This window comes from Ornithorhynchus anatinus, chromosome 16 (assembly GCF_004115215.2).
Source record: "Ornithorhynchus anatinus isolate Pmale09 chromosome 16, mOrnAna1.pri.v4, whole genome shotgun sequence".
Taxonomy (NCBI): Eukaryota; Metazoa; Chordata; class Mammalia; order Monotremata; family Ornithorhynchidae; genus Ornithorhynchus; species Ornithorhynchus anatinus.
This window is the reverse complement of record NC_041743.1, coordinates 25,001,853-25,025,528: the sequence shown is the minus strand read 5'-3', so window position 1 is coordinate 25,025,528 and position 23,676 is coordinate 25,001,853. Positions and strand designations below refer to the sequence as shown.

The window sequence follows — 23,676 nt, the reverse complement described above, 5'->3', positions numbered from 1 at the left end:
ATTCGAACCCACGACCTCTGGCTCCAAAGCCCGTGCTCTTTCCACTGAGCCGCGCCGCCTCCGGTGACAGTTTGAACATGGGGGTGGAATGAGAGGATTGAGTCAAGGACACCGCCAAGGTTACGGACTCGTGAGACTGGGAGGATAGATGTATTGCCTACTGTGACGGGGAGGACAGGGTTTGGGACGAGACGAGACGGGATAGGCGAGATGGAAGAACAGCGAGAAGATTGGCATTAGAGGAGCCAAGCGTTTGGGCTTGGTTGTAGTAGGAGAGTGGTGGGGTGAGGTAGGAGGGGGCGAGGCGAGGGCTTTTAAAGCCGACGGCGAGGAGATTCTGTTGGGCGTCCGAAGGCCTTGAGGATTTCTTGGACAGGCACAGAGAAGAAGGTCCAGTCGGAGGAGGGGATACGCACAGGGTGGTAGAGCAGCCCCAGGTGTGACCCCGCTCGCCTCTGCAGACGTCACCGCCTCTCAGCCTCCACTTGCAGTATCCCGATAAATCAACTATTCCCACTGGAAACACAAGAGCAATTCTGACCGCTCCAGAGTTTGCCATCCCCAAGCCGGATCTTGGGCAAAATGGACAGGCGGGTGTGGATCCACACCCGCTGGACACTGCCAGGCGCCGTACTAAGCACTGGGGTGAATACAAGCAAATCGGGTTGGACACAGTCTCCGTCCCACCTGGGGCTCCTAGCCTCACTCCCCATTTTACAGATGAGGTAACTGAGGCACAGAGAAGCGACTTGCCCGAGTTCATACCGCAGACAAGCGGCAGAGCCGGGTTTAGAACCCATGACCTTCTGACTCCAGACCCCTGCTCTATCCACCGTACCGTGCTGCCTCCAGCTAGCTCTCCCCACCTTATTGGCGGCTTTTAAATAGAGCAAGTCTTTTTTCTAGGTGAGTCACCAACTAACTTTACACTCTGTATATCTGGCTAACTATAATCGCAGAGGACTCCTTCCCTCCCTCTCATGTTCCAGTGGGAAAGAATTGTTCCTGCCAGCCATTGTGGGCAGAGTGAGAGGGGGCTTAGATTTGAGATAACCCTGCCTTTTCAGGAATACTTCTGAGTTGTGACTAGGGGAGCTTCTTTTAACAACAACAACAAAAAAAATCAGTGCTATCCAAACAGCTTAAGTTCCTTTTTGAAAGTTTACATAATTCGGATTAATAGCTTTAGGAACCATAGGACGAGAGAAGACCAGAAGGGGTTGATTAAAAAACAACCATTTAAGAAGTCCTCTAGACTGTGAGCTAGTTTTGGCTAGGAATGTGTCTCTTAGTTCTTCTGTACTCTCCCAAGTACTTAGTATAGTGCTTTGCACACTGTGAGCGCTCAATAAATATAATTGAATGAATGAAAGTGCTGTTCACACTATAAGTAGGTCAAATAAAGATACTGAAAAACATTCAAATGTCAAAAGGACAATCAAAAAGAGATAGACCGTAAATTCCCCGTGGGTGGGGAACATGTCTACCAATCCTGTTGTACTGAACTCTCCCAAACATAGTAAAGTGCTCAATAAAAACAATTGTCTTTGATAGGAAATAGGTCAGCAGATGGCAAGCATGCCTATATTGGCAAATGCAGAAACAGGAAGGAGATGGAAGAGGAGGGGGAGGAAGGAAGGAAGAGGATGGGAAGTGGAAAGAGGAAGGGAGCAAGGAGCAGCTGACGTGAGCCTTGGGCGGAGAATCCTGAGTGGCAATAGGAAGCGAATCTGATTGTGAGGGCGAGAAGGGGAATGAAGGGCTGGGGGACAGGACCTTCACCCGAGGCTGCACGTCGCTAGAAGCCCTGGGAGTGAGCAGCTCTTGGGACTGCTTTTCCACTTCCGGCCTTGTCTCTGTCCCTCCAGGAAGGACCGAGTTGGACTGTGTATCTGTTCTGAGCTACTCTAGGGAAAGGCGGAGGAGAGGAGGGAGAAGCCCCGGCATGGGATGGATCCAGGAGAAGCAGCGGGGCCTCCTGGAAAGACTCCAGGCTGAGAGTCAGGGGACCTGGGTTCTAATCCCAGCTCCGTCACTTGGCTGCTGTTGTGTGACCTTGGACAAGTCACAGATTCTCAGGCCTCGGTTTCCTCATCTATAAAATGGGAATAAAGTATCTGGTCTCCTTCCCCTTTTAGGCTATGAACACCAGGTGGGACAGAGACTGTTTCATGTGTGTGTACTCTACCCCAGTGCTAAACAATAATAATAATAATAATGATAGTATTTCTTAAGCACTTACTATATGCCAGGCATGATACTAAGCACTGGAATGGATACAAGCAAATCCGGTTGGACGCAGTCCGTCCCACATGGGCTCACAGTCTCAATCTCCGTTTTACAGATGAGGTAACTGAGGCCTAGGGAAGTGAAGTGACTTGCTCAAGGTCACACAGCAGACTACAGAGCAGTGAGGCTTAGTGGAAAGAGCATGAGACTGGAAGTCAGAGGACCCGGGTTCTAATTCTGCCTCCAGCAGTTGCCTACGCGACCTCGGGGAAGTGGCTTCACTTCTCTGTGTCCGGGTCCCCTCATCTGCAGGATGGGGATTCCACACCTGTTCTCCCTCCAACTTACAACATAAGCCCCAGGTGGGACCTGAAGTTCTCACATCCACCCCAGCACTTAACAGAGAGCTCGGCACAAAGTAAGCACTTAATACCTCAGTTATTAATAAGGAATGAAACAACGAATGAAATAATCGGGGCTTCGCTGGAACGTGGTGGCGTTTCAAACCACGAATCCTGGTTCAGATCGAACACAGCCGAGAAGGGAGCAGGTTTGAAGGGAAAGAGGAAGGGGCAGCAGGAGCGAAGTGTTGAAGACATTCTGGTCTCTACCGTCTTCTTTTGATGATCTTCTCCCCCGGGCACCGGACAGATGGACACAGAAATTGAGCGGGAATGGGAGATATTTGGGGTGGGTGGCGGGGCCCAGGAGAAGCCGGGCGGGGGGGAAAGAATGTGGAGTTGCTGCCCCCTTAGGAAAGCGACAGGTGCAAGACCCTTTGAGGATGGGTGACGAGGCGGGGGACCTGCAGGAAAAAGCAAGACCGGCCCGAAGCCTGAGGCCTGAGAAGATCCAGAGCTGAGAGACGAAGTGGAATGGAGGATTTGGATGGTAGAGAAGCACAGAAACAGAGAAGGCTTGGGAGAAACGAAGCAAAGTGGACAGAGGCAGAGGGAGGGTAAGAAACCCATGGCTATAGAGGGAACTAAAGCGAACACCACAAAGCAACACACGGGAGGGCGCCGGAAACAATGCCACTGACACAACCACGGCTTGGGAACACAACTGAGAAAAACTATTTTATTTTTTTAAATGGTACTTGTTTAGCACTATTTGCCAGGCACTGTACTAAGCGCTGGGGTAGATACAAGCTAATCAAATCGGACACAGTCCATGTCCCACGAGGGGCTCACAGTCTTTATTCCCATTTTACAGATGAGGTAACTGAAGCACAGAGAAGTGAAGCGACTTGCCCAGGTTTACGCAGCAGACGAGTGGCAGAGCTGGAATGACAAATAAGGTCGTTCTTTCGGGCCCGTCCATTAGGGCACACTGCTTCCCCTCTTAAAAGTGATGCTTAAAAGGAGAGGAGGAGGAGCCAGGAAAGGAAAAACAAGAAGCCTAAGGAATTTATTGACTTCAGCTAGTACGCGGTGACCATGTTGATGAAGTCTGCCATTAAAAAATAAATCGATCAGTGGTATTTATGGAGGGCCCACTGTATTGGACTTGGGAGGATACAGCGTGACAGACAACGGACTGAGAACCTGCCGGGAGGAATTGATAGGCAATAATAATGATGGTGTTTGTTAAGCGCTTACTGAACCAAGCACTGTTTTAAGCTCTGGGATAGATACAAAGGTAATCAGGTTGTCCCACATGGGGCTCACGGTCTTCATCCCCATTTTACAGATGAGGGAACTGAGGCACAGAGAAGTCAAGTGACTTGCCCAAGGTCACACAAGCAGACAAGTGGCGAAGCTGGCATTAGAACCCACAACCTCTGACTCCCAGTGACTTCCAGTGACTCTCTCGTTCCTGTCCAGGACATTTAGTAGCCAGCTCAGGTTCCTCAAACTGTCATAAGATTTTGTTTTTTCCCATCCCCCGTTCTTATTCTGGTTCCCTCTGCATCACTTGTGTCTGTTTATTGTATTGTATTCTCCCAAGCGCTTTGCAAACAGTGAGCGCTCAGTAAATACGATCGAATGAATGAGTCCTTTGCTTTCTCATTATTCCCTTGGGCTCTTTCCCCTCTCCAGGGGTTAGATTACGGGGGAGGTGTCCAGCCAATCAATCAGTTGTATCTCTTGAGTGCCGTGTGCAGAACACTGAACTAAGCGCTTGGGAGAGTGTGATATAACAGAGTTGGTGGGTATGTTTGTTCCCTGCTCACAAGAAACCTGGGGTCTAGTGAACATTACGAAAGTCTTCCAAAATAGCCGAGAAGTTTGGGGGTGGAGGGAGTCGGCAACTACCTATGTTCTATTTCTGGAAATTTTTTTATTCTCATCTTCATTCTTGTTTTTTCCCTTTCTCTGTTAAATGCCGAAATCTTTTCATCCCTTTCTTCCTATCCGGATTGTGAGCCAGGGGCAATATCTTTGGCACCTGCCACTGTTCGGCGCAGGGCTTGGCACTAAATAGACATCCCATGCCTATGGGATAATTATCAGATGTAAAAACTATCAACTCAGTATGAATTCTCTTTTATCTATCCCCCTGCCCTTCTCCCAACATGCAGGGCTAACCGATAGAGGAGGAGAATCATTCGGCTGCCAATTCCTAATTAATCACATCAAAACCCCCAATTTAAAGCCATCTCAGTGGAATGATTTCCCCGAGTTATAATTTTGCCAGGGTTGGGGGGAAACTGTTAGAAGCACAACTTTCTGGGAGAACTGTTCATAAGGTCTTACTGCAATAGCCACATATTCACCATCATAAAATGACAATTGAGAAAATACAAAAGGTTTATTTTACCGTGAAATTGTTAACCCTAGAGCTACATCAATACATTTCCCAGAACTCAGCCATTGTCATTTTTTTTTTTGATTTAACAACGTAGACTGAAACGAGGCAGATTATTTTGGTTTGGCAAGAATGCAATCTGTCATAGGGAGACATTAAAACTGAACAGAACGTGCGTGCACATTAACATTCCTTTTTGCAAGTTCTCACACCTTTCCAGTGAAAATTAAGACTAGTTAATGGGGCCACTGGTTTCTGAGCTGCAGAGACCTATGAAAGGGGTCTCGGAACTACTCGCGTTTCCCTTCCCCAACCTGCAGATTGCGAGGAGCGGGGGGCGGGGAGGAAGAGAAAGCAGCTCTTCATGCACTCTAAACAAAAAGGTTAACAAACAGGCTCACAACCCCTGGGAAAAGGGAACGAGTGAAACCAAACGCTTCTTATCCTGGGAATCCCCGACTCCATAATCAAAAAACGGAGAAAGTATTTAGCAATATACTGCAGGCACAGGAAGGACCCCCTAATGGGAGATCTTCTATCGTCCACCTTACTCACCTAACTTTCATGACCAGAAAGAATCCCAACCTTACTTTATAATTGTGGTATTTCCTAAGCGCTCACTATGTGCCCAGCACTGTAATAAGCAGTGGGGCAGATCCAGGATATTCAACTCACAGTGCTCACCCTTTTACAGATGAGGAAAATGAGGCCCAGAGAAGTGAAGTCACTTGCCCAGGGTCACACAGCAGACGAGTGGCGGAGCTGGGATCACAACCCAGGTCCTCCGCCCCCCAGCCCGTGCCATTAGGTCACGCTGCTTCTCTTAGGTGCCTCAACACAAAAAGGTCCACACGAGACTTAACGAGGCATCTTACTGAAAATAGAAAAAACAAAACCCGCACTAAAACAGTTCATGTACACAACCAATTTTAATGGCTCTAGCCAAAGTATAGTCACACAGCACTCACACGACAGTAGGTGTAAAGCGGCCATATACCTTGTCTTTGAGTATCATTAAAGCACAGTATTCTTCCTCTGAAGGACTTTATTCTTCCAAGTTAACACAGGCTCCAAACCAGATCACCGATACATACTTCCGGAGAGTAAATTCAAATGCTCCTCACTGTTTAAAGATGTACTATGTTGTGTTTTTCATCTTTTCCCAACGACATTTAAAAGCCTTTAAACAGATTAGATCAGTCTGCGTTCCCGAACGGGGGCTCTTGGGCGTTCCACGGCAGCTGCTAACCTACTAGTGGTAATCAGACATTTGAATTTTAGCCTTAGCAATGCCCCTGGTGTGATAATCACCGAACAACTGAAAATTATGTAGGGAAGCAAACCAGAGGAGAAGATACAGCCGCAGAGGAAGAGAAATACAAATGTGAATAATACCACCTGACTTGACAACCAAGGGAAACCCCCTTCGCAGGTCAATCGTTAAATCCCGTCTCATTTCCATATTCAAGAAACATAGTACCGACTAGCTTCTCGAACAGTAGTCCGCAGGTGACGTGTTTTGCAAGAAAAAGGGGAAAGATGAAACGGCTCAACTTCCCTTCTGATCCAGTACAAACCATTGCTATTTGAGCGACTGTATAAATTCCTGAGGACTAACTTGTGTGTGCAAAACAGCAACAGAAGAGTGCCCGATGTCCCGGGAAAGGTGTTTTTAAATATTCGCAGGACTCTAGTAATACATGTTGTGCAGTGATGCAGGAAAGTGGATGAGTTTTCATTCTTCCGTTGCCTTAAACGGTTCCCCTCATAGCCAGAGATTTCCCGTCTAAGTCAAACGCAATTAAGATCTACTTAGAAATTGGTTTCTAGAATTCCTAGAATGAGCAGGAGAGCTTCTTAATAGGTCTTAATGTCCCTTCTCAAGTCTGCAGTGTTTACCTTTAAGATGTCACGGAGGAGAGAGATTAGCTTTTTACAGAGATGTCGCTTTATCTAGCTAGGCAAGCATCATACGGTAGGAAAGCGTCACTTGGGTGTTAAACAAATTCAGGATCGATGGGCCAGTTTTTGCTCTCCACCCCCTACACGAGGTAGTCCGAGGGCAGCTGGGCTCAGGGTGAGTGCCGACGCTGGAAAGAGGCTGAGGAGCAAAACGAGTGGTTGACCTGATGAGTTTCACACACAAAAATGAAACCATAACTCTAGACAACAACAGCGACAACAACAAAAAGAAATCCACATTTAAAATAACCCCGGTCATTTCTGGGTCACAGCAGTACCTCTTGGAAAATATCAGGATGTAAATCGGTTCTATTTTTTTTTTTTTTTTACAGGAAGAGCGCTTTCCAGTTTAATTTCAGGTGTATCAGGTATAACTGGCATTGAACCCCAATCTCTACCAGACGGCCGTGGGGTTGAACTTAAAATTATTTTCATACGAAGACTGCCGACCCGGGGAAAAGGTACAGAGAAAGCTATCGTGTTTCGGAGAACGCACGTATTTCAAGACAACACTCCCTCGATGACTACTGCTTATTCCATACTAGCATGACGTGAAAACTTGGACAATTCTTACCCTTATCGCAAGCTAATAGGCAATCTTTAGGGCTTGGTCAATTAATTCATTCATTACACTTGCTCAGTTAAGTGTAACATTCACACATGAAAATGAGAATAGTCATTTTTATGAATTAAGACCCGGTCTAGTCCTAAAATAACACAAATGCATTTGGGGGATCATTCATTCACTCGAGCTCACACCCACACTGACCAACCGAGTTCATGGTGAAGAACGTGCCTGTGTCCAAGTGCATTAGGCTTAGAACAGATAAGGATACTGCACTGCCTTCAAGTCGTGACCCTAAGGAATCTCCTCTCAAATGGACAAGAGTTAGTTTTAAATCACAGTGTGAGTTTTACAAAGGAGCTAACCGGAGATGATGCTGAACTCCACTTCACGCTCAACCTACAATAAGAAACTGTAATAGATGTAATCACCTCGGCATTATCAATAATGCCAGAGCATACAGATATTTTAATGCCAATTCACCAATACAATGATTTTACAAGGGGAGAGGTTCTTGAACTGTTGGACAAGGACAAGCAAGAATGCCATACCACAGGAAAAGCACTCGGGGATTTCATGGGATTTCAAATATCGGCCATACAAAAAGGAATGTTTGTTTCCTTCTTCTATAGAAAGATCATAAGCTTTTCTCCTAAATGTTATACACTATTAAGAATAAACCATACCCAGGTCCCAGATGTCACACCAGTTCCACTGAGTATTTACAAGCTCTCTCGAAACTGTTTAAGCAAAATAAAGTTTTAACTGCTTGATTCATCCGAGTGTCTCACTCTCGGTTAAAACAGAACACTATTGATGTGGCAAATCAAATTGTACAGATCACAATTTATGTCCTGGATATATTATTTCGGTAATCAATACTGGCTCTCACAACATACAGATCACTGTATAAGTGGATACTGCCAGAGGACTCTATACAATATCTGCTGAAAATCATCGAGAAAACCAGATATTTGGAAACATATTGGAGCTGTTCAATGGTTGCTTCCCTCTCCACTGAACCTAGAGAATGTCTCCAAGTTAGGGCTGAACTGCTTGGGGGCTGTCCTTTCCCACCTCCTCTGGCCTCCCCTCTCAAGAAAATAAACCCAAAGATTTCTCTGAAAAGACAAAATGGGTTTGGCAAAGAGGTGATGCAAAATAAAGCTAGATGACCAACTGTATGTGATCTTTTCATTTTTCTCTTTTCCACCCCAGATCTTTCTAAAGACGCAAATGTTCGTCTGATAGCCCGAGTCAAGTGGGTAAATAATTCCATTTTTCACAGAACTACAGAGAGGAAAAACGTTTTCTTTCACCTGCCACAGTTCTCTTTTCCTTTCCTTGCATCCCCCAACACCCTGAATAAGCTCTATGATAATTTGGTCAGGAGATAAAGAGCATTATATGAACGGAAAATGAAGTTTTGCTTTGTCTTTGAAAGGTCCTCGGAATCTCCAATGACTTGAGAACAAAAAAGGCAGCAATCAAATTGCTGCTTTCAAATACATTTCCCACCCATGTAAAAGGAAATGGGTCAGGAACCCCACATCACTGATTCTATCTGAATTTCTCCCACAGCTATTGGATTAAGGATGGGCCTCTAGCATGGAAATTTGAGTGTGGCATCTATCATAATTCTTATTTTTTTTTTAATGGAGGAGCTTGTTTTAGTTGTGAAATCAACAGTGAGTATTACAATCATTACAGAGGTTGATCCTACCACTAGAGTACGATGGAGGAGGTAAAAAAAAATTCTACCAGAGTTGGTCCCAACGTTAATAAGAATGCTTTTACACAGAAAGGCTGAATCGGATCAATTCATTTCAAATCCAAGTTATTGTTCTTCGATTAGTGTCCTGTTGATTCAAAACCAGTTTGTGCCGTCCCAGTCTGTTCACTTCAACGTGAGCTTCTTCACGAACATTTCATTTGAATACCTGGTCTGGAAAAATCACAAAGTGCACAGGGCTCAAGGCACGGAGTAGAAAAATGTGAACCGACGATAAGAAATATTAAGAAAAACTATGATAAAGCAGAAAGCAGTTTCTTTCAACCGAATGTTTAGCTCTACATGATGGACCAACTCTTGGTTACGGGAGAAAAAAAAAAATACTGATTGTAAAATTTTAAGCAAAAGCTTCGGAAAATCCCTTGACATTTAAAATAAATGCACAGATGGGTTAGAGAACTTCCACAGAGGAAAAAACAAACAAACAAGTGCAAAAACCAGTTCTCCCGCTCTAGCATTTTTGGAGGAAGCTGCTGATTTTGGCTGCTGATTTTGACTTAGCAACGGTCATTTCTCAAGATGCTCGCTCCTCACGGAATCGGAAGTAAAACTTGTTGAAAGACTGTCATCTTTCAGGATTATCCTCAAGTCTAGCAGCAACTGACTGTTTTATTACAAAACAGACTACGGAGTCCGATGAGCTCTTCCTTCTTCCGAGAACATCGTGGTGACGGAGCTCCTGAGGATTCGCGGGGCCCAAGCGGGGCTCGGGATTCAATCAGTCTGCGCTCCTCCGGCGGCTTTTCTTTTTTCGGGATACAGGCACGGCCGGGACATTCATTATCTGTACCCTCTGGAGCTTGCACAGGCTGACGAGCCATCTACAAACAACACACGGGATACAACGTAAGACCAACGTGTCGTTTGAGGGAAGGAGCGGGGCCGTTTCTACTCTACGTCTCGGCAGCACTTTGTCTCCCCTCCCCCCGGCTCCAGAGTAGTGCTTGTTCCGGTTTTTAAAAAGTTTTAAAAAATTCCACAGAGCCACATTGTCAACTTCGGAAGCCCTGCTGGAGCTCCCGGTTTGGCGGTCAGTTCTAACTCTACATGCCATCCATCGAATGCGGACACCCCATCTTTTTCCAGAATGAAAAATTTCCCAGACGCCAGTCGGACAAGATTTTGGTCATAACCCAAGACTTTCAACCTTTTAGTAACAATGTCAAGCGGAGCATTACTTACTATAAGCTAACTCTTCTCCGGCTCTTTTACGTGACTGATCGCCTCTAAGGGGAAGAAAAATACAGGTAGTTAGTCTAACAGGATTGTCTGACAAGGGGGGACAAAAGGGACTAAGTTTAAATAAAAGGCATAGACAGGGCAGTACTATTTGTTCAAAATTCAAGTCAGAGTTTAAAATATGCAACAAAAACTTGTTTAGAACTTGCTGTAACCTCAAAATCTAAAATCTTCTGGGAATTCTACTGAGTTATATCTATTTAGAGAGAACCTTATTCATATTTTTTGTTACTTTCTGTACCTAAATCCATTCTGAGGACAACGTTTCAGACGAAGGCACTGAGTCAAAATATCTATCAATAGGCAGTATTCAGTAAGTGCCATGTGCAGAGCAGTATAATGAAAGTTTGGGAAAATAAAATATAAGAGAGTTGGTAAACATGCCCCCTTCCCACAAGGAACTTACAGTCAACAAGCAGTTTAACAACTCTCGCAGAAGTCATTTTGGAAGTGGTAATGGACCACATCTAAAGTTTGGTTTATGGGCTAGGCTAGGCCAGATGAAGAGCAGGGAACAAATGTAATCTTGAATAACAGTCTTAAATGTGACTGCAAAATAAGAACACTTGAATAATACTTAAAACAGCTTTGCCTTAGAGAGTAGCTACGTGGAAAACATAAGAAGCATTTTGAGATCTCAAATGTCTGACACCGTAACCCTAAGGACTTTCTTCCACGGCACGTGGAAGAACAAAATGAACATTTCAATAGGAAGTGTTTCCAAATCATTTTAGTGCAATTTAAAGCACTCAAAAAGCCTGGACTTTTTCATTAAATTTCCCTCATAGGTCTGATTGAAAAGACAGACAAAATCCCTTCATCTAGGACATCAATTTCCATGAATTTCCTTCTACAAGATCAAGATACAGTGCTACTCTGGTTGCACTGACGTATTTGGCCTAGTAAGGCTAGGGTTTAGTCAGTTGCTAGCAGACCTGGCCACTGTCCCTGAAGCTTGTTGGGGAGTGAAAGCACTCCATCCCCAAATACCACAAACACAGGATACTGGAATGCTAATGGGTCAAAAGCAGATAATCTGAACTACGCCTGGTTTGAATCAGTGGTCTTTATCAAGCGCTTACTGCAGAGCGTCCAACAGAATTGGTAAACACATTCCCTTCCACCAACAATGGTATTTACTGAGCACCTACTATGTACACAGCGCTGTACTGAGCGCTCTGGAGAATACAACAGAGTTGGCAGACACACTCCCTACCGAGAACGAGCTTACGTTCTAGAGGGGGAGACAGACATTGATAGGTAATAACTAAGAATAAAAAGATTGGTTCATCACAGTTCAATTCTATTTCACTCATTCAAGCAGACTTCTAGCTGTCTGAATTCGCTTCTGACCCAATCCAGATACTAATCCCGGTACATGAACCAAGTTTTTCATTCACATCTTAAGCTAATACCTAGTACTTATCTCAAAGGGTATCGGAGAAATGTAATTTGGGAGGCATTTTTGTAGGTAAAAGAGGTACAAGAGGCAGACCGGTATAGTATAGTATAGACCAGTATAGTCCTCCTTTTAAAATGTTTACACTGTAGGTAAGTGTAAACATTTTAAAAGGAAGACTATACTGGTCTGCCTCTTGCCATGTGATTTCAAATGACCATTCCAGCCAACAGTAAAGTCCATTAAACTAGGTGCCATTTTCAGGATAGAAAACAAGCTTTTCCGTTCATAAAATCACTCTTTAGGATTTTTCGTCCTTAAGTATCCTTCTTCCATTTTTCAAAAATCTCGGGGTGCTAAAAAATACTGCGTGTTCTAACACATTTAACTCCTCCAAAAGCCGGCACGTGACAGAGTGACTTGCTTCAAGTTGTTCATTAAAGCTTGGATATATACAGTCTTCTGTAGGCCATTCCTTAATGCGACGGGAATGTCATTTAAATGACAAAGTCATGTGCCAGGCTGTGCAGTATAATCTCGTTACCAGTCGAGCCCTAAAATAACTATTCATATCAGAACGACCAGTAACAGAATTCCTATTAGTTCACATGTACTCTCTGTCTGACTCTTCGTGCATCATTGGATATAATTTCTTCTCAGGTTAAATTACGATCAAAGATGCTATTACATTTCGTACAGCAGAATTTACAAGAATGATCAACAAGATCTTAAAAGCAAATGGCTTTTTAAAGAAGCTGGTAAATTTGGTTTCAGTAATACATCTTTGCAGAGGAACAGGCAGCCCAGTTGAACCTGGGGACGGGAGACTTACGTCGCCTATTCCACACAAATTCTTCAAGGGAATGATTCAAGTCTTTCAAACATTTAGTAAATCGCTAAGTGAATTTAACAAAAACTGAAGTATTTTCGAAATGAATCCAAATTCTGGCTAGTGCTTCAATGTCTGTGAAATCAAATTCCCAAAAACAAAATTTCTCACACGTTTTCTTGTACGTAGCTATTTGTCTTTCGACGTAAGGTGATACCTTCTCCTCCCCACCCCCGACCATAGCTCCCATCTTTGGCCAGGTGGGTGTTTGCGAAGGGAACACAGTGGCAGACGTGAGCATTTAGAGAAGCACAGAGAAGCAGCGTGGCTCAGTGGCAACAGCCCGGGCTTGGGAGTCAGAGGTCATGGGTTCTAATCCCGGCTCTTCCACTTGTCCGCTGGGTGACTTTGGGCGAGTCACTTCACTTCTCTGTGCCTCAATTCCCTCAACTGGAAAATGGGGATTAAGACTGTGAGCCCCCACGTGGTACAACCTGATCACCCCAGCGCTAAGAACAGTGCTTCGCACATAGTAAGCGCTTAACAAATACCATCATCATCATCATTTAGGAAAGTTGGTTAACATAGTGGCTGGGGGGAGAGGGTGTCTAACATTATTTTTTTTTTTAAAGAGTGCGGAAGAAGACCGTATCCAAACTAAATCACTTCATCTGAAATATCAATTCTTCTCTCCTCCTGCTCCCCAGCTCACGTGCTTAGCTCCTCTCAAGCTAGCCCAATTTGTACCACGATCTTGACTCTCCTGCCTCCACCCTGGCAGTCGCGCTATTTCCCTCGGCCTGGAACTCCCTTCCACTCCAAATAGTCCGGCCCACAGGTCTCCCCATCTTGACAGTCGTCTGAAAGCCCGCTCTCTTCCAATAAAGCTTAGTTCTCCACATACCCTTGGCATCCAGCCGACACCCACCCTTAACCCTTAAACTTGTTATTCCTGTCCTCAGCACTTGTGTACATCTGGATATCCTGATATGTTCCTAATACTTCCTGTTATGTTCTCGTTCTTTCTCCCGCTCACACTACTTGCAAATCATCTGGGTCTTCCCCGTTAGACTGTATGCTCCTTCAGGATAGGGATTCCGTGTCTTGCTTCTGCAGTTCTCTCCCAAACATTTAATGTCGTGCTCTGTACTCGATCAGAAGGTCCATAAATATGATTGACAATCCTCCCATTCCTCTCCACCTACCCTCGACCAAAAACCACCTTTAGAGATGACTTGTACTTTGAAACAGCTAACAAACTTCCAAAATTACTGACTGTAAGACGCTTACTCGGGCCCGACGTTTAGTCAGACACTTACCTCGTGAAGCCGTTCTGCATAAGCTCTCTTTGAAACTTCTGGTCTTGGGCAGCATATTCCTGAAGCTCAGATTCCACAGCAGGGGGCAGAATGTTTGGGATGAATTTAGAAAATAAAGCTGGTGCCATCTGAACCCATTCTGCATTTGAGGAGGTGCAAGGTAAATCAAAGGAAAAAACACATGAGACCTATTTTGAAAATAAAAAATATTCCTTGCTTGTACGCATGTCGGAAAGGGAGACGGCACAGAACGATGGAAGTCGAACTCCCCAAGTTTCACTTTCAGTGAAACGGAGGAGACTAAGTTCTCCCTGACTTTAGGGGGAAGAGGGGTTGGAATCCACTGAAAGGATAAAGATGTTTGGCTATGACGTGATTATATTATAGAAAACACCGGTGGCACAAGAGATGTGAAAACTAACCCTTTTTCCTCCCTGCGTGGAAGTGGATAGGTTTTACCCTGATTAGGCTTGCACTGAGCTTTCATAGTACACAATCCTTCTTTAAAGAAAGGGAGACCTCTAGACTGTAAGTTCATTGTGGGCAGGGAATGTATGTTATACTGTGCTCTCCCCAGGTTCTGTACACAGTAAACGCTCAATAAATACGACTGACTGACCGTAAATAGTTTGCTAGATCCTGGAGAGGTGGGAGAAAGGAGAGAAGACTCTCCTAATGGAGGCTTCGATTTTGTCTGGAAAATTAGGTGTTCAGATGCTAGTGCTGTTCCAGAGTATCCTGCATTTTTCAGTAAATCCTGACTCTACCCACCCTTCAGGACATGGAGAGCACTTGTGTACATCTGGATATCCCTGACCCCAGACCAAGTTACCTCTACGGTGTTCCCAAGTGTTCTCTACAGTACAAGGACCACCTGGAAATCCGAGTGAACAAGATAAAGCATTCTACCCATGCTAACTGCCTTGTTGCAGAATTCTTTTTAATCCCTAGGATGTACTGTTCTAGGAAATTATAAAGGACTACACACAGACACACACACACTCAGACATGGGTAAATAGCTCTCAGTACTGTGTTAAAATAAGTGATTTGGGGTAGAAGGGGATCGCTCCACAAAAAATCAGACATTAACCAGTCAAAATAAGCCTCTGCTTTCTGTATTTTGGCTTGGCAAACATTTGTATTATGCCTCTGGCTAGGCCAATCACCAAATCATAGTAATTACATCGAACCAAGTTCATTAAAATTCACTGGCTCATCTAAATAATCCTTCCGCTTAGAGTTAAGCTTCAAGTTTTTAAATGAAACTGAACATTGTGTGTACAAACAGGATGACTGTGAATCAACCAAAGTGATGCTTTGGAGAGATTTTGTTGGCCTAAACTCAAAACAACCTCCTTTTTCCTTTAAAAAAACAAAAAACAAACAAACAAAAGGGAGGTGAGTAAAATATATCGGAGTGACCAAATTTGTAACCAAAGTATATTAGCATTTCTCTTGGAGAAAAGGCCTTGGCTCAAGAGATTAGAATTTATAGGAAACGACAGCTCTGGTATATCAAATCTCACTGGCAAAAAATTTCTTGAGAGCTATCCTGAATAAAACAGCTTTTAAATCAACTCTTAGCAATCTTTTCACTGAAAATGGATTTTATTTTGATTTCAATGTACTACTATTGATAAAAAGGATATTAAAGGTGTGTATTTGGCATGAGAAAAATCAGCCGTGCATTCAATGCATTCCGTGTTAATAATTAGGAGAATTTTGTTGTCTTCCAGTCTAAGTTTTATTCCTGGACTGGCAAAGTCACTCAAGTTCCACGAAAGTTGTGATGTCTTTAAAATTAATGTGGATTTACTTTACAAAACGCATTTGAGATTAGTTCCACAATTGACTATTTGAGGCAGCAGATAGCAGAACTAAATTTCAAGTGACATCAAAAAGGTTACATCTGCATGAGATGATGAGGTAAACTCAGGTGGTGAGTTTAGTAAACGCTTAAATACCATTAAAAAAAAAGCCAACCCTGCCTTATGAAAAGTAAAAAGAATGAATAATTTACCTGGTCTAAGTGTATACAAGCCTTTCACAATATTTGCCATAGTTGAAGGTGTTATCTGAAACGGAGTTGACTGGGCTTCTAAAAGTAAAGCTGAGAAGAAGAAGAAAAACATGGTTACAAACAACATCCCACTTACAGCTTCCGGGGCTTGTTCGAGATCTTCTCGTTTCTCCCATCCACACAGTGTTAGAAAGAATACGCTAGATAATATGGACAGGTAGCAACAATAGAAAACCAAGATTTTACAAAAGCCGACCGAAATATCACAAGTGGGAGATTCACGTCACATAACACGCAATGACAATTTCTAAAGATTTCAAGTCGGGGAAGCTATGGCACAACAATATTCATCACGCCATTTTAGCCAAGTCCTCATTATAAAGAATTTACATTTAGGGAATCATCATAATCAACAGTATTTTCTGAACACTTACTAGGAGTGGAACACAGCATTAGGTGTTTGAGATAATATAACATAGTTGGCAGACATGTTCCCTGCCCACAAAGAGCTTACAGTCCAGAGGGGGAGACAGACATTAACTAAAATAGAGAATTTAAAAATCAGTACGAGAGATATGTCCCCGGTATGACCTCGGGGAAGTCACCTAACCTCTCCGGGCTTCGGTCTCCTTATCCGGATCCGTGGCTGCCCAGACCGTCCTCTCTGATACGGTATCACCAGGGTGCCGAAATAGCAAACCGGCAGGAAGTTAAACGTTTCGTCAGTTACTCTGTAGTGAAGAATAAACCCGCAAGCCACGCCACCAACTAACGAGATGACTGTCAAATAGCGCTCCAACTCTTCATGTTCATCTCTGTAGGCAAATCTGGCCTCGTTGCTCAGGACAGTCATGTCGACATTACCCAGGGCCAGATTCACGTACAGCCCGTGATTCTTCTTGAGCAGACGGGCCTCCATGACCAAAGAGAAACCCCCCCGACTCTGCTGCCGCTCCTTGAGTTTGGCCTCGATGTGCGTTTGAGGTTCGTCTCCTTCCAGCTGGCCTGGCGTTTGAAGCCCTGCAGGCTGTCCTTAAGGTCTTTCGGCCTCTTCTTTCTGCCAACGGATGGAGCTGCTGCAAACAGGCTGGACTGCGGTTAGCTCTCCCAGCTTCTGCCCGGAAATCTTGCGGGTTTCCTGCAGCTCCTAGAATTCCTTGCCCCGTTCGGGCCACTCGCTCCCGGCACTTTCCAGCCACGCAGAGAGGTGCAGCGAGGCCTGCAGTGGCCACTGCTTGTTGCATGGAGGGCCCCCGCCGCCCTTCAGAGAGGTAAAACTACGATCCTGCAATCATTCTCTTCCATTTATTCATTCAATCAATCCTATTTCTTGAACGCTTACTGAGCACAAAGTACAGTTCTGAGCACTTTGGAGAGTACAATATAACAAATACATTCCTGCCCATTGCGAGCTCACACTCTACAAGGGGAGACAGAAATTAATATAAATAGCTTAAATAAATTACAGATACATACAGATATACAGATATACACACCACCGGCTCACTTAAACCCAATCTCTCTCAAAATGGGTAGCGCTTGAACTCTAGAATCCAGATATACACACTTAGATATACCTAGCTATACTTATAAATAGCAATAAAGGGCTCTGCCATTCAGAGGTTTAACACAAACCCTTTCTTTAGAAGGAAAAGGTTTTCTGACCGACATGACCCTGGCAAGAATAAAATGTAACCATTTTCAGATCTGAATTTCATTACTCTTTAATCCGTGATAAAAATAAGTGGATGTGGAGGAAAACGATCTCTTATAAAAAAAAAATGTCTAAACACGGTGACATTACTGTCACTATCTTCCCATTGTAATTTACCACATTTTTCCTAATTTTTGGTAGACAAATCATAGCAGATGCTACCGTCTGAATTACTACAATTGCTAAGCTTTTCTTTGATACCTTTATTGATTTAATAGTTAAAAATGCTTAAAATATGTAAGGTAATTCCTTGAGGTCAAAAATAAGTCTGGAGTAAATGTTCCTTTCTACATATGTCATTGCTTGGGATTAGAAAGGGCGTTGTTTTTCCTCAAATTTACTTTCTAATTTTACATAATTATATATAAAAGAGAAGGAGCACAACATCGTGGACAAAGCACTGTAAGTTTAAGGACCAGATTGACCAAAGGAAGAGAGAGAAGGTGCCTTCTAGCACACGGCAAGAAAGTAAAACCTCTACCCATGTCACCATTTAATATTCAGAGAACCATTTCCGAGCTGAGTTTAAGGGATTCGACGGAAGGGTTTGTTTCTTGCCTTTCTTTTTTCACACCGACAAGGGCGGACCCTTTAACGTATCTTGGCTACGAACCCATTACTTCAATCAATGATATTTACTGAGTGCTGACTGTGCAGAGCACTGTACTAAGCGAAGCAGAGTGGCCTAGTGGGAAGAGCGCGGGCCTGGGAGTCAGAGGACGTGGATTCTGATGCTGGCTCTGCCATGTCAGCTGTGTGACTGTAGGCAGGTGACTTACCTTCTCTGTGCCTCAGCTCTTCATTTGTAAAATGGGGATTATTACTATTGCTAATAATAATAATGGTATTTATTAAGGGCTTCCTACGTGCCAGGTACTGTACTAAGTGCTGGGGTGCTTACAAGCATCGAGTTGGACACAGTCTCTGTCCTAGGTGGGGCTCACCATCTCAATCTCCATTTTACAGATGAGGTAACTGCAGCTCCGAGAAGGGAAGTGACTTGCCCAAGGTCACACAGCAGACAAGTGGTGGAAACAAGATTAGAACCCATGACCCTCTGACTCCCGGGCCCATCTCTATCCACTAGGCCATAGAGCCCCCTGTGGGATAGGGACTATGCCTAATCCAATTATCTTGTACCTACCCCAGCGCTTAGAACAGTGGTTGGCACATAGTAGGCGCTTAATAAATACCACAATTTTTTTCTTATGTTTACGATACAACGACTTGGTAACTGTATTTCGTGTTGGATGAGCAAAACTTCCTTCTCATTTATTTTACTTGACTCTAGCTATTTTATTCCTTCTGGGACATTACGGCTAAATTGATGACCCCGAGAAAATTGTTTTCTGAGTTACTGGAGTATAGAGAGATATTTACTATGCTAATAAACTCCCTGCCAGATGGCAACACTTTCCCAGAGGGATTTAAATGGTGGTACCGTCGACAATTCATGTTTCGTTCCACAACGTAAGCGACCTAATCGGTGACCTGTCTTGACGATCAATAGCTGCAGTATTCTTCCGAGAAGCGACATTATAAAACGGCACAACGCATCTGCTGAAGTCAAACAGCACACGTCCTTCCCTTCTGAGTTTCAAAGCGCTTCCGATGTTGAGCCAGTCGTGCCAACCATTAAGTGGGTGAGGGCACAGCTGTGCCTGGTGACATCGAGGGTCCCTGAACTATTCTGTTCTGAGAGTGCAGAACACCGGGGACTCATCGCTACTGAGAAGCGAACGTCTCCAATTTATACACTTATTTACACATATATGTATATATACACACTTATATACACGTAAAACATATCAGAAATAACCTTCCATAGCATTACAAAAGTAGTTATAGTCTGCATAAAAAACATTTACATCTCATTGGTGGGAACCCTCTTAACCCCTGAAAGTGGAGCCCTGCTCGGGCCAATGACACAGCACCCAAAAAAAGGCACATGCCTGTATTTGCCTGGGCAAAGGGGACCGGAGCGCTCTTCTCCAAGACACACGGATGCAGTCCTGCCATCAGCAGGACAATTCCTGATTGCGCCAGTGATCCACAATGGGGAAGGGGCTAGGAAAGGTGCCTGAAAATTGCCCGTTACGCTCCAGCGAGGCTCACCACAAGATGGAAATGATGAGTTCTAACTCGCTGTGCAAACTCTAAGAGAATATTTCATAGAGCACCAGCCTCCTCACTGACCTCTCTGCATCCAATCTCTCCTCACCTCCGGTCCATACTTCAGTCTGCCCCCAGAATGTTAGTCCAAAAAAAAAAAGGTTGTCTGCACACATTACCCATTTCTCAAAAACTTCCAGGGGTTGCCCATCCACCTCGGAATAAAAAGGAACTCCTCACTGTGCGCTCTAAAGCTTTCCATCAGCACTTCCCCTCCTACCTCCCTTCGTTCATCTCCATACAACCCGGCCCAAACGCTTCACTCCTCTTCCACCAGCCAATTCACTGACCCTCCATCTCATCACTCTAAACCCCCGCCCACTTGCCCACATCCTCCCTCTCAGCTGCAACTCTCTCCCCTTCCACATCTGACAGACTCCAACTCTCTCCCCTCTTCCAGGCCCTACTAAAAATCACATCGCCTCCGGAAAGCCTACCCTGATTAATCTTCATTTCCCCACCATATCCGTCCTCCCTTCTGTATTACTTGAGCACTTGTAGCTCACCCCACTCCCAAAGCATTTAGGTACATGTGCTTATATGATGCCACTTCCACTATCTGCAGTGCACTTTAATGGCCGTCTCCCCTACTGGAGTGTAAGCCTCTCTGAGGGCAGGGATTCCGTCTTACTCCATAGTAGCCTTCCAAATGTACAGTGCTCTGCGGAGAGTAAGCCCTCAAAAAATACCACTGACTCACAGCAATAAAGAAAGACCTTTATGGCTGCACTGCACTGAATCGATTGTTAATCATGCATCAGTCTTTTCAAGCACAAAAACACAAGCACCTGATATTTTCCACGGAAGCAGGGAGGTCTAAAGTTAGAAAGACCAGCTGGGCCCCTTAAGCACTTGATACTCACCCCACCCTCTGCCTCACGAGAACGTTACATACATATCCAAAATGTATTCATTTTAAGGCCTGTCTCCTCTAGACTCTAAGTTCCCAGTGAGCGGGGAAAACGTCTGCCAACACTGTCGCCTCGTACTCTCCCAAGTGCTTAATATGGTGCTCTGGATTCAGTAAGTGCTCAGTAAACACCCTTCAGCGATTACTAACGATAGCAGGGATGCAGCACGGCCTAACAGATAAAGCGTGGGTCTGGGAGCCAGAGGACTGGGTTCTAATTCTGGCTCTGTCACATCTGCTATGTGACCTTGAGTAAGTTGCTTAAGTTCTCTGTACCTCAGTTGCCTCATCTATAAAACGGAGGTGAAGAAGGTGAGCCCCATATGGAACAGGCCGTATCCATCTTGACTGACTTGTATTTACCCCAATGCTCAGACCCCCTCATAAGCCCTTAAATATTATCTTAGTAAAAAAAAAAAAAAAAAGCTTGTGCTTTTCTCGAGCATGTCTAAATGGGTTTTACGGTCTTCAGATTTCTCTGGTTTCAGTCACACTCACAGAACGAAGGCCAAGTCTTTCTGATGCTGTTCTCCTTTTCCCTTTGTTATCCCTGTAATTTCCAGATCAGCCTGATTAAGAGCATAAGAGCTGGAACATGCTGGCAAAACATTACTCTGTATGCATAAACACAGGCTGCTGCCAAGGAAAACAGGCCGCGTTTAACATCCTAGGTTTCCAACTAAGTAATCATTATCATTAAACTACTAGCAAGATTCTAAAGTACTACTCTCCCACAGCTTACTTTCCCATTATTTACAATATTACATTCCGAAACATACTAAATAGCTCTATGAACGGCTAGATTAAACAAAGTACCAACTAAATCCAGTAAGTATTACATTTACTATTACAAAAGCTATCAACTTGTGAAGAAATAAAACCCAGTGAACTTTTATGAACTCAAATACTGACCGTCCCAAGCCCAACAGGACTTATGTACATACCTGTAATTTATTTATTTCTATTAATATGTGTCTCCCCCTCCAGACTATAAGCCCGCTGTGGGCAGGGAATGTGTCTGTTATATTTTCGTGTTGTACTTTCCTAGGCGCTTAGCATAACCCTCTGCAAACAGTAAGTGCTCATTAAATAGGATTGATTGATGACCTTAATTTATGGAGATTTGGCAAAACCGGTCTAATCTTTTCAAGATGTAGCTCACACATTTAGCACTTTTCATTTTCAACTCTTGGTATAGAGAAAACAAACCTCTGCATCTCATATTTGGCTCTTCCTCCCACTGCGGGAGAAAGATGTGGACGAATCGACTGCCTAGATGTCAATTACTGTGGTTGGAGGGTACCTAATGGCAACATGTGCATCAGCATTGATTTCAAAGTGAGTTTTTGTTTTTTTAGCTAAAGTAAACTATATTTTAAAAACGCAATCACTTTCTGCCCAATATCTACGTCAATCAATTCAATTCAGTCATAGTCTGGGTTCTCCCCACACGCAGCAGCTTTACAGTTTTCGCATCTTTCGTAAGTTAAACAGGTTTACTTACGCATCAGGCTGTAAATGTGCTTTTCCGCAACATGTTCGGTAAACAGCTTTATAAGATCATCTTTTAAGTGTCTGTTAAGCTTTGTTTCTATGTAAAATTTATTCTGAAAGATAGACATGGGCTTTTTAAAACGTGGTGATAGGAAGCAAAAAAACTTACCTCGTCTAAATATAGGCATTCGGTAAAGCATCTTAAAAAATCAGTTTAAAAATTAATGAGGAGACGATGCAAGGTTTAAAGTACACCTTGTCATAAAAATACAGTGATATATTATCCCACACATTAACAAACACCCACATTTTAATTTTACGGCTACAGGAATAAACACTAGAGAGCACTCTCTACTCCGAGAGAACATCTGCCATCATCTTAAAGTAGCCAATTTAGGATACACATATGTACCCACACATATACGTATATATATATACACACACTTATATACTATGTAAAACATATGAGAAATAATCTTGCACAGCATTACAAAAGTAGTTATATTCTGCATAAAAAACATTTACTTGCTTATACTCACAGCACTGACATGCTTTGATAAACATGCCAGTGAAATCGTCAAATATTAAACAGAAACATAGCTATTAAATCTACTAAAACATTTGCCAACAAAAAAGCCAGTCCCCACATTTACCCTAGTACATTTTAATTTACTCAAAATGAAAAATCAATCCCTTTTCTGGCCACTCACAACAATGCCCATTTGGGAAACTGCATGTCTTACGGATAGAGAATGGGCCTAGCAGTCAGAACGACTTGGGTTCTAATCCCAGATCTGCCACAGGTCTGCTGTGTGACTTCGGCCAAGTCACTTAACTTCTCTGGTCCTCGGTTACCTCATTTGTAAAATGAGGATGAAGACTGCAAGGCCTAGGTGGGACAGGGACTGTCTGTCTTCCCCTCTCTACACTGTGAGCTCGCTTTGGTCAGGGATCGTCTCTCTTTATTGCTGCATTGTACTTTCCAAGCGCTTAGTACAGTGCTCTGCAAAGAGTACACAGTAAGTGCTCAATAAATGATTGAATGCAAGTGTCCAACCTGGTTAACGGGTATCTACCCCAGTGCTTAGAACAGTGTTTGGAACATAAAAAGCACTTAACAAGTACCATTAAGTGGGAAAAAAAAATCTCTTGAAATGCTCCTACCAGTGCTAGTTCATTAATTAGTTTTTTTATTCTAATTTTTGTAATCCACTACTGAAATATAAAACTTGCTTCCCTTATGCTATTTTAAATCTAAACTCAAAATAGAAATTGAAATG

The 23,676-nt window shown here is 43.6% G+C and overlaps 1 protein-coding gene across 1 annotated transcript in view; it reads right to left on the bottom strand.

Annotated features, from left to right (window-relative positions):
* Window positions 1-5,890: 5,890 nt before the first annotated feature.
* CACUL1 (CDK2 associated cullin domain 1) overlaps window positions 5,891-23,676 on the bottom strand; it is a 49,100-nt gene continuing 31,314 nt past the window's right edge. The window contains exons 5-9 of the mRNA XM_029080713.2: window positions 22,407-22,509; window positions 16,107-16,196; window positions 14,086-14,224; window positions 10,482-10,525; window positions 5,891-10,120 (exon numbers count right to left, since the gene is read on the bottom strand). Coding sequence (XP_028936546.1) covers window positions 10,080-10,120; window positions 10,482-10,525; window positions 14,086-14,224; window positions 16,107-16,196; window positions 22,407-22,509 — 417 coding nt within the window. The 3' untranslated portion in view covers window positions 5,891-10,079. The remainder of the gene's footprint in view (window positions 10,121-10,481; window positions 10,526-14,085; window positions 14,225-16,106; window positions 16,197-22,406; window positions 22,510-23,676) is intronic.